General features: G+C 42.8%; 1 protein-coding gene across 1 annotated transcript in view; it reads left to right on the forward strand.

Annotated features, from left to right (window-relative positions):
- The window catches only part of LOC126365773 (protein nervous wreck), a 692,956-nt gene extending 678,726 nt beyond the window's left edge, over nucleotides 1-14,230 (forward strand). Inside the window, exon 21 of the mRNA XM_050008297.1 lies at nucleotides 1,863-14,230. Within this exon, the coding sequence (XP_049864254.1) occupies nucleotides 1,863-2,639 (777 nt within the window). The 3' untranslated portion in view covers nucleotides 2,640-14,230. The remainder of the gene's footprint in view (nucleotides 1-1,862) is intronic.
- The last annotated feature ends 1,968 nt before the right edge of the window (nucleotides 14,231-16,198 follow it).

Here is a 16,198-nt window from a genome sequence, read left to right on the forward strand (position 1 = left end):
TCACTAGGGCTAAGATAGATACTGCCTACAGAAAAATTAAAGAGACCTTTGGAGAAAGGAGAACCACTTGCATGAATATCAAGAGCTTTGATGGAAACCCAGTTCTAAGCAAAGAAGGGAAAGCAGAAAGGTGGAAGGAGTACATAGAGGGTCTATACAAGGGCGATGTACTTGAGGACAATATTATGGAAATTGAAGAGGATGTAGATGAAGATGAAATGGGAGATGTGATACTGCGTGAAGAGTTTGACAGAGCACTGAAAGACCTGAGTCGAAACAAGGCACCGGGAGTAGACAACATTCCATTAGAACTACTGACGGCCTTGGGAGAGCCAGTCCTGACAAAACTGTACCATCTGGTGAGCAAGATGTATGAGACAGGCGAAATACCCTCAGACTTCAAGAACAATATAATAATTCCAATCCCAAAGAAAGCAGGTGTTGACAGATGTGAAAATTACACAATACTGAGCCGAATTCTTTACAGACGAGTGGAAAAACTGGTAGAAGCCGCCCTCGGGGAAGATAAGTTTGGGTTCCGTAGAAACATTGGAAAACGTGAGGCAATACTAACCCTACAACTTATCTTAGAAGATAGATTAAGGAAAGGCAAACCTACGTTTCTAGAATTTGTAGACTTAGAGAAAGCTTTTGACAATGTTGACTGGATTACTCTCTTTCAAATTCTGCAGGTGGCAGGGGTAAAAACAGGGAGCGAAAGGCCATTTACAATTTGTACAGAAAGCAGATGGCAGTTATAAGAGTCGAGGGGTATGAAAGGGAAGCAGTGATTGGGAAGGGAGTGAGACAGGATTGTAGTCTCTCCCCGATGTTATTCAATCTGTATATTGAGCAAGCAATAAAGGAAAAAAAAGAAAAATTCGGAGTAGGTATTAAAATCCATGGAGAAGAAATAAAAACTTATTGTAATTCTGTCAGAGACAGCAAAGGACTTGGAAGAGCAGTTGAACGGAATGGACTGTGTCTTGAAATGAGGATATAAGATGAACATCAACAAAAGCAAAACGAGGATAATGGGATGTAGTCGAATTAAGTATGGTGACGGTGAGGGAATTAGATTAGGAAATGAGACACTTAAAATTGTAAAGGAGTTTTGCTATTTGGGGAGCAAAATAACTGATGATGGTCGAAGTAGAGAGGATATTAAACGTAGACTGGCAATGGCAAGGAAAGCGTTTCTGAAGAGGAGAAATTTGTTAACATCTAGTATAGATTTAAGGGCCAGGAAGTTGTTTGTGAAAGTATTTGTATAGAGTGTAGCCATGTATGGAAGTGAATCACGGATGATAAATAGAAAAGAAGAAGAGAATAGAAGCTTTCGAAATGTGGTGCTACAGAAGAATACTGAAGATTAGATGGGTAGATCACATAACTAATGAGGAGATATTGAAGAGATTTGGGGAGAAGAGGAGTTTGTGGCACACCTTGACTAGAAGAAGGGATTGGTTGGTAGGACATGTTCAGAGGCCTCAAGGGATCATCAATTTAGTATTGGAGGGCAGCGTGGAGGGTAAATACGTAGAGGGAGACCAAGAGATGAATACACTCAGCATATTCAGAAGGATGTAGGTTGCAGTAGATACCGGGAGATGACGAAGCTTGCACAGGATAGAGTAGCATAGGGAGCTGCATCAAACCAGTTTCAGGACTGAAGACGACAACAACAACAACATTAAAAGTGCAAGTGTGCCACTGATCAATTCCATTATACTGTGGGCGATAATTTTTTATTACGGCTCGACCACAATTAAATATTAGCGTTTAAGTAAAAAATAGTTCTTTCTCGGTACGTGACGTGATCCCACGAAACGAGGTTGTGGAATACCACTTCCTGTTGGCAGGCTGGGGAAGAATCCGGCACCGGCCTGCCGGTGGAGGCGGCAAGCAGCGGCCCCGAACCTGGTGGCGAATCCTCGGCGTGTGAGCCGTCGGCGCCGCCCACCACTCTGCCCGGCGTCGGCATGGGCGGTGGCCTGGGCGTCGCGCAGATCGTCATCACCGCCGCCACGCCCACCGTCGAGGAGCCCGAGCAGCCCTTCCCGCCCCCGCCCGACCCCGACGAGGAGGCACCGGAGGCGGCGGCCGCCGAGGCCGACGGGGAGGTTCCGCCGCGCGGCCCCGGCCTCGTGGGGGCGGACTCGGAGGAGGCGGACGCGGGGCCGGACAGCGCGCCCGACGACGACGAGGAGCCGCCCACGTACGACGCGGCCACCACCACCACCACGACGACGACGAGCGAGACGCGAGGCGAGACGGTGGCGGAGGCGCAGCTGGACGACGAGATGCCGACCGACTCGGCGCCGTTCCCCGCCTCGAGCAGCACGGCCAGCGACGAGGACGAGTCGTTGTCGGCCCCCAGCACGGCAGACAACAGCACGCAGGCGCCCGTCAAGGTGGCGGCTCTGCCGCGCGACGACGAGCCGCCGCCCCCGCCGCCGCCACCTCCGCCTCCGCCGCCGCCCCCGGCGGCTGAGGAACAACAGCAGCAAAAGGAGGAGGAGGAAGAGTGCGCCGTGCCCCCGATGCGCCAGCCGCTCGGAGGCCGCGCGTCCATCCCTGACGAGCTCGAACCCCATCAGCTGGCGCAGCTGCAGGACCTCAAGGAATCCAACGCGTAGGCAGACGGCAAGGTCCGCCTCTTCGCCCGGGTTCGGGGTCCAGCTAACGCTGCTTGTCACTACACTGTGTGTTCTCCCTTTCTCCGAACACACAACACGGACGCGAGTTCGGTCGAAACCTTGCAGACATATTCCGGCGCAACGACCCTTACGGCTGCGCGAGTTATCACACTGCTCCTCATCTATTCCACCATAGAAAGGGCTATTACTTCCTTCTCCCCCATCTTATTGTTTCACACCCCTTGCAGCGGACATTTCCAGCTCCAGAGTCCCACTGTTACATACCAACCTTTCGTCCAGCTATCACACTGTACAAATTAGAGTACAAGGGCAACGTTTGCGTTCTGACGTGTTGCACTCTGTCAGATACGGAGCAGTGCTTATGCTTCTTGGGGCAATACGTTCCACAAATACAACTTCTTTCTGACCTCTAACATACTGGGATTTTTATTGATGTAACCTCCCTCTTTGACAATACAGTTACGAAGCTTAGTGAGTGCTAAGACACATTCTAAAAGGGTACCGCCATCTAATCCAATTTGTGATAATGTTTTTAATGCCCACGGCATTGTGAAAGATAGGCGAAAGGCGAGCGAATTCTGAGGAACCTACCCAGGCTTCAGTTTTGAAAGATTGTTTTCGCAAGCTCGCTGTTTTTCCGTATATACAACACGGATGGACGAGGACTAGAGGAACCCAGGTGGGATTTTGCGACTGCAATAAACACCTGCTTCCCACTGGACGAAACTGTGACGACATTTAGTGCTTCGTGCGTGCATAATCTACAGTGATTTCTTTCCTCCTTTCGGAGGAAACTCGATCGATAGATAACATTTTGTTTGACACTAGTTTGTTATCAACACTGCGAGACCTCACACGCAATTCCTACTCTATATTCATCCACAAAAAAACCGTAGTTACTTCCTCACTACTCTGTTCACAGGTCCATGTTACTATTTATGTACTGTCGACCAAATATTCTTTCCGGTCAGTACAATGGCAAAACACTTCCCCCTTTTGGGATGTAATGAATATTGATAGAAGATAATTTTACCGATTTTTTCTCTCAGTGCGGAACTAAACACCGTCCGTGAAGCAGAACACCAAGGTCACATCATGTACTAATTCCCTAAACTACGAGTGCCAATCTAAGCGAATAACCCCAGAAGTTTCAGGGACTTCACACACAATGTCTTATTGCGTTACTCATAAGAGAACTAAATAGGCAGCGCGCTGTCATGACACGATTTAACATGCGGCTACATTTGGTCGGAAATATATTATACGAATAACCTTGCCGTCTGCCTAGCAAGTAAAAGTGCTCAATGATCTTTGTGGACGGAAGCCGACTGTTAAGACGGCCCACCGTCTGCAGGAGGGGTTTAAAAAAAAATATGGGAACAACATTTGAAGAACCACACTGAGTAAAGCCAATAGAGGAACTGGTGTTTTTATTTTCTAAATCTGCTTGTTAGTGGTTTCTGTGCTAAGCTGGTTACAACATGGACAACTTGCAACAGCGAGTCAAGCGTCAATTGTCAATTGCCGTAGTGAAAGCAAACCTTTCTCCTCCTCTCCTGATCAGCCACTTACAGCATCCACCACTGGTGCGGGTGCCTGTAGCGTAAGCAGAAACTTTTGTATAGTACATATATGTGTGTTATGGATGTTCGTTGTTTTCACATGTGATAGATGATATTTTTCGTACTTTTCTGCCTAAATTTCTATCAGCGCAAAGCGCACGGCACAAGCTCGTCATTTACTTTCTCAAACAGCAAAGCTTCTGTCCAGCTAAGCTGTTCGTCTGTTGTGTATGTGTGTATGTGCTGGCGGCGACATCTGATGAGAAAGACAGAGCTACTCCGTCTGTTGTTGTCTGCGATCTGCCTGTCTTGAACGCAGTACGTTGTGCAAGAGCATTTGAGGGAGGTACAGCCATGTACGTACCTATTAGCGGTTTACAGTGTTGTTATATTCTGAATACAGAAATAATGTTGAGGCTCACTCTTACTATGTAAGCATATCTGAAGAAGTTATTTCTCTACTTCTGCCCTGCGCTTACTTATCTGAGGAGCCATGGACGCAGAACTAATAAAAATATATTTCCATTTCCGTTTCCTTCCCTTCACGCTTATGTTTCCCACTTTCTGATTTGAGACTTTCCGGGATAAATTGTATCTCCGTTTCTGTTCTCTGCCTTTCAATTTTTCCAATTTGAGAAGTCAGTATCACCCGTTTATTGTCGAAAGTACTGCGATGGAGCGAAGAGCAGAAGACCACATGCGAAAAAGAGAAGCAGTGAGGTCTTTCAAAGCTTTGGGACCATTAGACGGATTGGAAACATGTATGACTTGAACACCGTGCGGAGTAGAAGACAGAAAGGCAGAAAGAGTCTACTCTGTTACCACTTTATGTATAAGAGGCTTCTTTCCATACCCTTTCTTGCGTACTGTGTAACCGAGAAACTTTGTCTCTTAGAACATGATATATCTTTTTCATTTTACATGCCCTTTCCTTTCTCAATACCAGTTCAGTTTTAAGTTCGGTTTTCGTCTTTTTAATAAAATACATTTTGCTACTAATGCTTGTTCATAGTCAGTATGTTATATCATCCTTGTGGTACTTACCTGATGCCATTATTCGTACATCAGACGTAAGACAATAATGGAATTTTTCGTTTCATTTATCTTGAAGGAATCGTCATTAGACAGTTTCGCTTGCTAAGTGAAGCAAGACTTTCTAGCTAGGCGAATCGCAGACAAGGGGCCACCTGTTCGACCTTCCTCGATCTAGCATCCATTACTTGCTGCGTTCTTGGACGCCCTAACACGAGATTTCCACACTACTCTAAATAGGAATAGGAATGCCCTGTTTCACGCAGACAAAAGCGTATAGCAAGAATAAAAATAAGTTCCTCATAAATTAGGAGCGCCAAGAATAAGTATAAATGACATTATTTCACTCTCTATTACTAACTTTGTTCCATAATGATGTCCGACAGCTATTTTTTTTAATCTAGTCACGTGACTTTTTTATGATAAAGTCAGTCCTCGACCATTCTATTGAAGATTCGAAGAGTTGTAAGTAAAATCACACCCAACAGTCATATTCACGGAATTTGCTGAAAATTTAGTGTCTGTTGATCAGTCAAAATAATATCCTGGTATACAATTAATTTTCAAAACTACAGTAACTTCTGTATCTTGTAAGGGTCCGGGAATCTGTTCTTTATGTCTTGAAAATTGGTCAAACTAGTGGCAATAAATAGACTTCTGGCACTATCTTCATGTCTTGAATCGGTCAGGCTTATGCAAAAAGAAGATCTCTAGCAATTCCACCTAAGATTAATATATTCCGGAATTAGACAACCATCGGTAGAAAATAAATGCAGGCATGTCGAACAATTACAGATGTACCCCTGTAATTTTCTAACAGCGTTAAATATTAAACGCAATGACGTCAGATATCGCAATCATACCTAGCTTATACTGAGATAGGAAATGGCATAATTACGTAGAGCTAATTGCTGTTCCACAAACATAATTTTCACTGACTTTGTTTATAAATTATAGATATAGCTCTTCGACATGAGTCACTCAGCTAGATATGTTGCTTTCTGTATGCTGTTTTCCTGCCATCTGAGCTATCTTAAGAACTGCCTGAAATTAACTTTATAATATGCCTACGATGTTTTCATAAGTCATGGAAAACGCCATTTTATTCTTAATAACACAGAAATTGTTTTTGAGACCGTAACTACAAAAACTTACTGACAGGTTTTCATACCAGAAATTGGATTTGAGACATTCGATTCGCTCTGAAGTTTTGAAATGCATCGGCAAAAGCAATGATGAAGATAGTTTATCGAAGTAGATGTTTATGATGATGATTTTCTTTCCTCGGCTGCATTCCACTGAAGTTCTTCAGGGACTATTCTACAGCTCTTGTGTGAGTTTTCATGTTGGTGCAGAAAAATTTTGTGACGAGCTCCCTCAGTGTTTCTGTGTAACCTTATCATATAAACTGACCTTCTGGGTTGGGTGCAGTGAAATTAATCATGTTGGAGACCATATTTTTCAAAATGTCATACTGAATTAGTTTGTCCATTTACCTTTCTACTCTTTCCACGCCTCTGCGATTCAGACGTTTGCTATTTGCAGAAAATTCAATATATTTCGTTTCCTTAGTTGTCTTGCAATAATTGTCGAAGCTAACCCATATTCAAATATGCTGCAATGTACCCTGTGGAGTTTTACAGACCAAGAAGTGTGTATCTGGAACAGCCACAAATTATCAAACTACTGGAGATGGAAGGTGCCCTTGGCGTCTACATTTATTAGTCTTTTGTATTCCTTTTCTAGAGAGTACAATAACAACGAAATGTGGAATATTACATTCCGTATCACATTTTTCTTTTCTCGTAAGTATGTCAACAGCTTCATTTATTGATTTCTGAAGCACAACACGGCACAGGGTTCGGCTCACATTTTGCTCGGTCGCAGCGTACGTTCTGTCTTAACGCGTTGTTTCCGTTTACTTTGATCCAGTATCTCTTTCTTCTATTGACCTGAAACACGGAGCTCATTTGCCTCGCTTTATAGCTCACTACAGAGGAGACGAATTTGCTGTGGTTGCCCCTAGATCACAGTTACAGGGACTGCTTTCTCAGATGTACTTGTAATATCACCAACTAACTCGATTTGCTTGTATATCACGGTGCTTGTAAACAAATTTCCGATCATTGTATCAAACATTTCCGTAGGTTTTCACCACTCTCCTTTGCCTCTAGTGGATCCAATGATTCTCCACATCATTTTTCGTTCAGTGATCTCAAGTTTCGCGCCGTTTTACTAGCTAACTCCGTTTTGAAGGCTTAGAGTATACCTGGACGAATGATGACGCTGTCAATGTTAAACTTTGGTCTGGATGGCAAGTCTTCGTAATTCAGCGTCTTTCGCAAACTGAAAAAAAAACAACATATTTATCTGTTGCTTGAGGCTTTCCCGAGGGACTATTGGTAAATACGATTCTCGGTGGAGACGACGGATGTCGTTGTGAAGTTTTCACAATATTTCGTCAGCGCAACTGACCGACATGTTGAGGTGAGGCGACCACACTGCTACAGTGTCGTTGTGAAATGTTCACAATATTTTGTCGGCGCAATTGACCGACGTGCAGTGAACACACTGTTGCATTGTGTTCGCCATACCTGGAGGTGTCGGTCAATTGCGCCGACGAAATATTGTTGAAATTTTACAACAAAATCCGCCGCATCGCTGGAGAACCATGTTAACAGACTATTTATGTTTTCTCTTTTGAAATGAAGTTCTTAGGTAACTGAATTTTTTCGTTGGTTTGAATCTTAATCGGCGTGTAGGCAGTAGAGTTTCTTTTTTTTCCTTCATCCTTTACATCAGTATGCATTCCGTCTTTGTTTTCAGTGTTCCGCATGATACCTTCTGTTGTGCTTTTCACCTCGTCTTAAGTGAGCATCACAGTGCCATATGCATCAGCATTTATAGTAGAGACCAACTGCTCCTTACAATGACACACACAACCCACTATTAGCGTCAACTACTAAAACTTTGCCGGTAGACTTCGGTGTCATCTTGTATGTTTTTAGATGTTTCGTTAGAGCTGGCTCCGTAGCTGAGTGGCCAGCGTCGCTAACTACTATGTGAAAGACCTGCCTTCAATTCCTGGCTGACAGGGATTTTTCCTTGCTGATAGGACTAGAAAGTGGTCCAGGCAGTATCGTGACACCAATTCAGGAGCTGTCCGAACGAGAAATAGCGGCTCGAAGGTCTGCAAGGCCATCAACGTCCAGGAGAGCGATGGGCTGATTCCATACCCGTCCGTACAGCCTCCAAATGACGCCATTGGCCAAGGTGATACGGCGATCGGTTCGTCCCGATTGGCGCGTCTGTGGACCAAGCGGCGGAGGTATGCTTGCTTTTGCTTTTTGTCAGATCGTAACTCTTTCTGCGACTTTCTCTGTGTCTCTTCCACAACGCTGTGTTACAGAAATTTCGTGATAATGAATGAATCAGGGAGTTCGACTCAACAACGGCCTCATGGTGTTCCAAAGAACAGAGAACAGGCTGGAGTTGGTTCCTGGAATGAGCACTGTTAACTCCGTTGGTAGTACTTCACCGAAAAGCATCTGCATTGCTGTCCGGTTCAAACTCCTTAACTTGTTACATTTATTTGAAAGATCAATAATTAATCACGACTCGCTGACTACCATTGAAGAGTTACGTAGTCAGTTCCGCCGGTTATCAGGGGTACATATGTTTGCAGCCCTAAGTTCAAACATCCTGAAGAATAACGCAAACTGAATGTAAAACCTTTGTTCTGAATATAGGAGTGAACAGCTAAAATGTGTCCCAATGAATGCTTTATACTTCAAATACTGTCGGACATCATTACTTCTGTAGTGTAACTAAGAGAGTGCTTATAATAAACCGAGATTCCAGTAAGCCGAGGTAACGTGGCTCGTGTGTCAGCATACTTGTCCATGTGATGCGTTTTCAGGTATAAGTGCTAGTGAGAAATGCAGCAGGCGGACCCTAATCACACTTCGTACAGTGTTCCAGACAGACGAAGTAGCTCTCTTTCAGTGCGTGCATGAAGCCGCTGGTATCGAGGTCGAAACTGCCCAGACATTAAAGTGTTCTGTGCTGGTACAGCGCTTGACAGTGGTGGATATGGCTCTCCATGCACGTGAGCCTGTTTGAGTAGACATCCTTACGATTGACTGTATAGCTTCAGCAGCCGTGTTTCCTGAAATATAAGACGTTGTAAGCTCACCGCGACATACTTTCGAGGGTAAGGAAAATGTCTGTCGCAATAGAAAGGACGTTTTGGTAGAACATGAAAGGTCAATACTATAGCCATCGCGCTGCATCCTGTTGTTTATATTACATATAAATAATTTCTGAATTCAAGATATACCGCATTAATGTACGAAGTTTTTAATAATCACAGACACAAGAGATCAAACCCCATATCCAGAACTGTACCATATTCCTATTGTGGTTAGTATCTGCAACAGAGATCCTAAACGACTACAGAAGATGTGTACTAGGAAGTGACCTGTCGTTGTTCTACCCGCTGAGTATTGATTTCTGACTGACAGATAGTCAATGGTTTTCTAAAGCGCATTTAGATTTTCTACTGCAGAAACTACCATCAGATACAAGAGTCGCTTACAATGTAAAGAAGTCCTCATTAGATATTATGGAACTCGTATTTCGTATACGGGTGATGAATGAGACTACCATTTGAGGGAGAACGATTTTTTTCTGTCACTTTGTGATAGTCTTCATGAAAGACCTTGTAACCAAGGGAAATTTGTTATGAACCAAACCCCAGAAGATACTCCACTCTCAGCGAGATTCCTGGAGCAAAAGCCATAAAAATAATAATAGTAATAATAACAATCTTTACACTAAAAAGACACTGTTCAGTTTTAAGTTAGTACATTCAATCAAAGTCTACTCAGATTTATAGGACACTCTAACCTAATGATATACGTGGTATCCCAAATAACCACTGACAAACTTCATGGACAGGTTCCTTATACAGAAATAAGTAAAAAGTCTCTTGTAAACATGGGGTCCGAAATGCATACCTTAAGTGGTACGAGCAGGTGTTCATCTTCGATACTACGAAACAGATACCTTCTACTGCAAGGTCTTTGCTTTTCATATTCTGGGAGGAGGAAGTTCTAAGAAAAAAATGTCTAAGTAAACATGGATCTAAAACGCATACTTGAAGAGCTATGAGCACTTGTTCCTCTTCGCTAGTGTGAAATGCATCTCTTCTACCGAACAAGGGATCACAGCTCTTAAGGTATGCATTTTAGAGCCCATGTTTACTTAGACATTTTTTCTTGTTTCCCCTCAAAATATGGAAAGCAAAGAGCTTGCAGTAGAAGAGAGATGTTTCATAGTATCGAAGTTGAACAAGAGCTCGTATCTCTTAAGACGTGCACTTTAGAGTCCTTGTTTACCATACATTTTTTCTTGCTTTGGTGTAACTAACCTGTACCTTAAGTTTTTCGATGTGGTTTTCTTGTTTTTTTTATTTTTTATTTTAGTGGGGGAGGGGACACTGTGCATAAGTAAGTTGTTCTCGAATAACTAAACGTCCTAAGACAGAGGCGAAATGGAAGTGTGAATCGAAATTAGAGTTTCTCAGACGAGTCTCATTGTCCTCGGGCACATTCACAATTGCAAACAATCTCGGAATTTTTACCACACCTAGATTTCTCCATTTATTCCTTGTTCATCCTTGCTGATGGTAAACTGATGTTGAATGTCTAGCTTACTGTAGCTACGCAGTCAGTCAGTTTCATATTGTCTTTTCTGAGAGAGATATTTCGTTTTATAAGTGCGTGATATGATCCGGTGCATTATATTTTTGTTTCACATTTAACCACTGACACATGAAAAAAAATCTCGCTGCTCGGATCATTTGGAAAGCAACGTCTCCCGATTTGAGTACACATTTATTCCAATTTTACTGCTCCCTTTGTGTTATGCGAATGTTTTCCATTATTATGGAGTATCATTTTAACTTGTGGTGACACATTCAGTGATACTCAAATAGTTGCGATAAATGTTGACAAAGCAAAAGGTATTCATCTCTTCTGCTCTTTCCGTAAGCGGCGTTTTTCTTTGATACCCCTATAGACAGATCGGTACTACAGTTGACGACCTTTTACAGGCTCCTTTCAGGTATTTGGATTGATACTGATCCATTACATGTTTAATCTAGTCCTTAAATCAACACGGACACACGACTTTCTATAAAACACTCAAAATAATTTTGGCATGACTCATACGGCCAATGTGTTCCAATTATCTCATCAGGTGTGTAACGTTAGTGACTTTAACACTTTTCATTTATGCACATTCCAGAAGTTGAATGTGGGTGACTTAGTAGTTCTGCCACGTAGTCTCAGTAATGAGTACAATTTGTACTGCTGGAAAGAGTGAAGTTTCTTGATAAATCAGTGGTAAACAGTTCACATTTCGTAGCAATATGGCAGCATTGGCGTGAAATCCACCATATACATCATGATTTGAATGCAATGTTAATCTGATTTACTCCAGATTCCAGTCGTTAACTCTAGAAAGGCTGTATGGCCTGCTCTTTGTTTACATCCCACAACAAGCACAGTCCATCTATACACAATTCTTCCTAGTAATCAGTTACATGCCAGAGATCCACACGGTAAATAAGCCTTCCACAGATAATCTCTTCCATTCAGGTTGAAAGAAAGAACTTGAAATCTCATCGCCTGTCGAAATGTTGAACAAAATATTTACTCTGTCCACCCCGTAACGTTACAAAAGGTGGCCACTCAAGCTTTGCTTGAGTCTTTGTTGGTTAAAGACACAACTTTGCATCCTCGTCATCCATAAAACTTTTCAGCAACAAAATATTTCAGTGACTGACTTCACTCATCCTTTGCCAGCAAGAAACATAATTTGGCTGTTGTTTCTCCCTTCAGCTGTTGGGAGTAGTGTTATCGACGAGCTGTGTTTCATTGGGAGTAGTTCTCATCACGGCACGCTCTCTCAAACGACACATCGGTGTCAGAAATTTTGTAAACAGTGCTGCCATCTGCAAACTATGGACAAAGCAGTTCATCGCCAAATGAATACAGTTTGTCACAATAAGAAGACACTTCTCACGATGGTCGTCGGAGCATATGGAAATCCGCCTTTTCTTGCACATTATTTGGCGCGTGGAGAATAGCGATGTGGAAGGAATGAATCAGCTGTATTTTATGGCTCTACGAAAGTGGAAACAATTGATTTCTTTTTCTCTTTCAGAGACATCAGAAAAATAGTCTAGGCTCATGGTGGACCAGACTTCTGTTGTTTTTATATATGATAGAGATAAAACAACAATTATATGAAATATAGCAGGACATGGTAAATACACACTAGGTGTTGCACCGGCAACAAGAGAATGCAGCGATACTTCACACGACTTGTACGTATGTTTTTCCTTTCCTTACTGCGTCACAGCAAAGACAAAAAATGTGCCATATGTAACGGTTTTCGTGGAAAACTAAATTCGAATTCTACTTATTGTTTCATTCTTTCGGGACAGAAAAGCAGACGTCGTAGCTATCTGACCGCCGTTTGTACACTACAGTAACGCAGTGTCCATATGCATAAAATTACTCTAAAGGGGATTTAAATTCTGAACGTACATACGACGTTACTTAAGTCTTCGGCGTACTGTGTTTTGTCGGCTCCATGGAAGCAGAAAACAGAACCGGTAATGATCCAACACTGTCGTTCATCTACTCGCTATCTGGACGTTTCGAGCCTCGAACGTAGCTGGCATCATGGGCGTACTCTCTGGTCGGTTATGGGGTGCCTGGGCCTAGTATATCACCACTCATTATCTTCTCTAAGCGGTGCCTTCTTAATGGTTACAAATGGGAATACTCAATTGTTACTCCTGTCTACTCAATGTGCTAGATATTCTTAAGTGTACAGTTGTATGTATATTAAATATGTAATTAATGTAATAATAAGACAATGCGTCAATTCTACTAGGAGGCCACAAGTCTCTGTGTCTGAGATACAGTAATATTCAGCGGGAAAATGTGAAATCTAGTTCATACGGCACTGATGGGAGTCAGGTGAATCCTTGGGAATAATTGCGACATTGTTGTTTAAATCTTCACATTTCATAACGCGATCGCCTAAATATTTTCTTTGCTTCCCCATTCTCCTCTCTGATGAATAGAATAAAATTTGGAGCTTGGACGGTCTTGCCCATTTTGAGTGCCGTGTAAGCTAGGTTCATCGTATCGAGCTACAGAGCTAGAGACATGAGTTCTATAAGGATGCAACTGAAATGTTTGTAGCGTGCACTGGATTCACTCCTTCTGTTCCCAAGTGTGTTGCCTAACTTTTGAAGCCTTACTACAAAATTATGCATTGACGTCCTGTAATATGCTTTAACCAAACGATCCCTACGTTATGTAACTATAGCGAGATAAGTTTCGAGAAGAATGAAAGTGGATATCTTCAAGTGAGTACTTACAAATAATACTGAAGTATGTGTTGTGTAAAGTAGGCTAAATGTATATGGAGATCAATGTTATGTAATGGATGTAGTTAAATCTGTACATCAGAAGAGTTTTAAAGAACAGTTGTCAAATAGAAGTATGGTTGTACAGAAGTTTGTTATTTATTGATCTATTTATTGATGTTTGCTGGTATGTAAATCTGATTATCTAAAGTCGTGATGAATCCGCACATGTAAAAGTGAATACTGTACTGTCCAAAATAGCCAAGAGATTTCTAGGACGATATTATAGAACAGATGCGAGATGTAAGTTGACAAAGCGAATAAACTATACTGTATTTCAAGAATGGCTTTCAAGACCCGACTTTAGTTTAAACAGTTTTCAAAGTTAGTAAGCTCCTTATACATTAAATAAATAATGTACAACATATCTTACGAAAAGAAAGTTTCTGACTGATCAAAAACAACTCATTCTTTCTGTGATTGTAAGTACATACATTAGTCATCAACTAATAGATGAAGTCATGGTATGATTTATGTATAATTTTAAGTTTTGTACCAGGGGCATTCAATAACTAATGCAACACATTTCTTCTGAAATCCGGTTTGTATTCTTTAGTATTTCAGTAAACCATATCGCTCTGCACTATTTTGGTTAAAAAACCCTGTTTCTCAACATAATCTCCGCTCAGTGCGACGGCCTTACGCCACATTACTGGGAGGACCTGTATACTCACATGGTACTACAGTGATGGTCGACGTAGGAGCCAACGTGTTAATGCATTAATAACAGTTAGAAGTCGGAAGGGGAGAAATCCGGGCTGTAGGGTGTATGAGGAAGAACAGTTCAGTGAACTTTTGTGAGCACTACCGACAGAGACGTCCAGTTGTGCAGCCAGGAGTTTTATTGTGATCCACCGATAACCTCAAATGAGAGTGTCCGTGCGTTCCAACATTGCAGGAGTCACAACAGTGTGTGGCCGCAAGCTCGCGAGAGACAGATCAGGTCTGCGCGATCTTGTTGCGATGTCGACAGACGTGTCGCCCAACGATTCGCCGTGCTTTTGTTCACTGCTAGACCTCCATAAACATACTGCAAGCACCTATGAATGTCTGCGATGCTCTGGTTCTCCGCCAAGACAAACTAAATGAGAACTCTCTGCTTGGATTGGACATCCTTTACAGTCACAACTTTAAAGCTTACGTATAGCGCCGCCACAAATCGCATTTTTTCGGACGGAACTGTCTGATAAAAATGTGTTGCGCCACTTATTGAATGCCGCCCGCAATTGTAAGCTCATACGCAATTGTAACTGCTCGGCGCTAAATAGACGATTCTGATCATCTCCACACTACGGGAGTCTAAGAAGTGAAGTGTGGCTGTGCTAAAGTGTAAACAACGTGTCAGAGAATGACGTTTTAAAGTTTGGGAGATTGTTGAGGATGCAGTTCCAAACATTTTGCAATCACGAACCCATAGCCGGAAATGTGAAATAAAGTTTCTACTGCGCGATGTACAGTACTTGCCATTAAAATCGCTACACCTCGAAGATGACGTGTTACAGACGAGAAACTTAACCGACAGGAAGAAGATACTGTGAGATACAAATGGTTAGATTTTCAGAGCATTCACACAAGGTGGGCACCGATGGCGACACCTAAAACGTGCTAAAATGAGGAAAGTTTCCAACCGATTTCTCATACAAAAACAGCAGTTGAGCGGCGTTGCCTGGTGAAACGTTGTTGTGATGCCTCGTGTAAGGAGGAGACATGCGTACAGTCACGTTTCCGACTTTGATAAAGGTCGCATTGTAGCCCATCGCGATTGTGGTTTATCGTATCGCGACACTACTGCTCGCGTTGTTCGAGATCCAATGACTGTTAGCAGAATATGGAATCGGTGGGTTAAGGAAGGTAATACGGAACGCCGTGCTGGATCCCAACGGCCTCGTATCACTAGCAGTCGAGATGACGGGCATCTTATCCGCATGGCTGTAACCGATCGTGCAGTCACGTCTCGATCCCTGAGTCAACAGATGGGGACGTTTGCAAGACAACAACCATCTGCACGAACAGTTCGACGACGTTTGCAGCAGCATGGACTATCAGCTTGGATACAATGGCTGCGGTTACCCTTGACGCTGCATCACAGACAGGAGCGCCTGCGATGGTGTACTCAACGACGAACCTGGTTGCACGAATGGCAAAACGTCATCTTTTCGGATGAATACAGGTTCTGTTTACAGCATCATGACTGTCGCATCCGTGTTTGGCGACATCGCGGTGAACGCACATTGGAAGCGTGTATTCGTCATCGCGATACTGGCGTATCACCCGGCGTGATGCTACGGGGTACCATTAGTTACACGTCTCGATCACCTGTTGTTCACATTGACGGCACTTTGAACAGTGGACGTTGCATTTCAGATTTGTTACGACCCGCGGCTCTGCCCTTCATTCGATCCCTGCGATACCCTACATTTCAGCAGGATAATGCA

The sequence above is a fragment of the Schistocerca gregaria genome, chromosome 4 (genome assembly GCF_023897955.1).
Source record: "Schistocerca gregaria isolate iqSchGreg1 chromosome 4, iqSchGreg1.2, whole genome shotgun sequence".
NCBI lineage: Eukaryota > Metazoa > Arthropoda > Insecta > Orthoptera > Acrididae > Schistocerca > Schistocerca gregaria.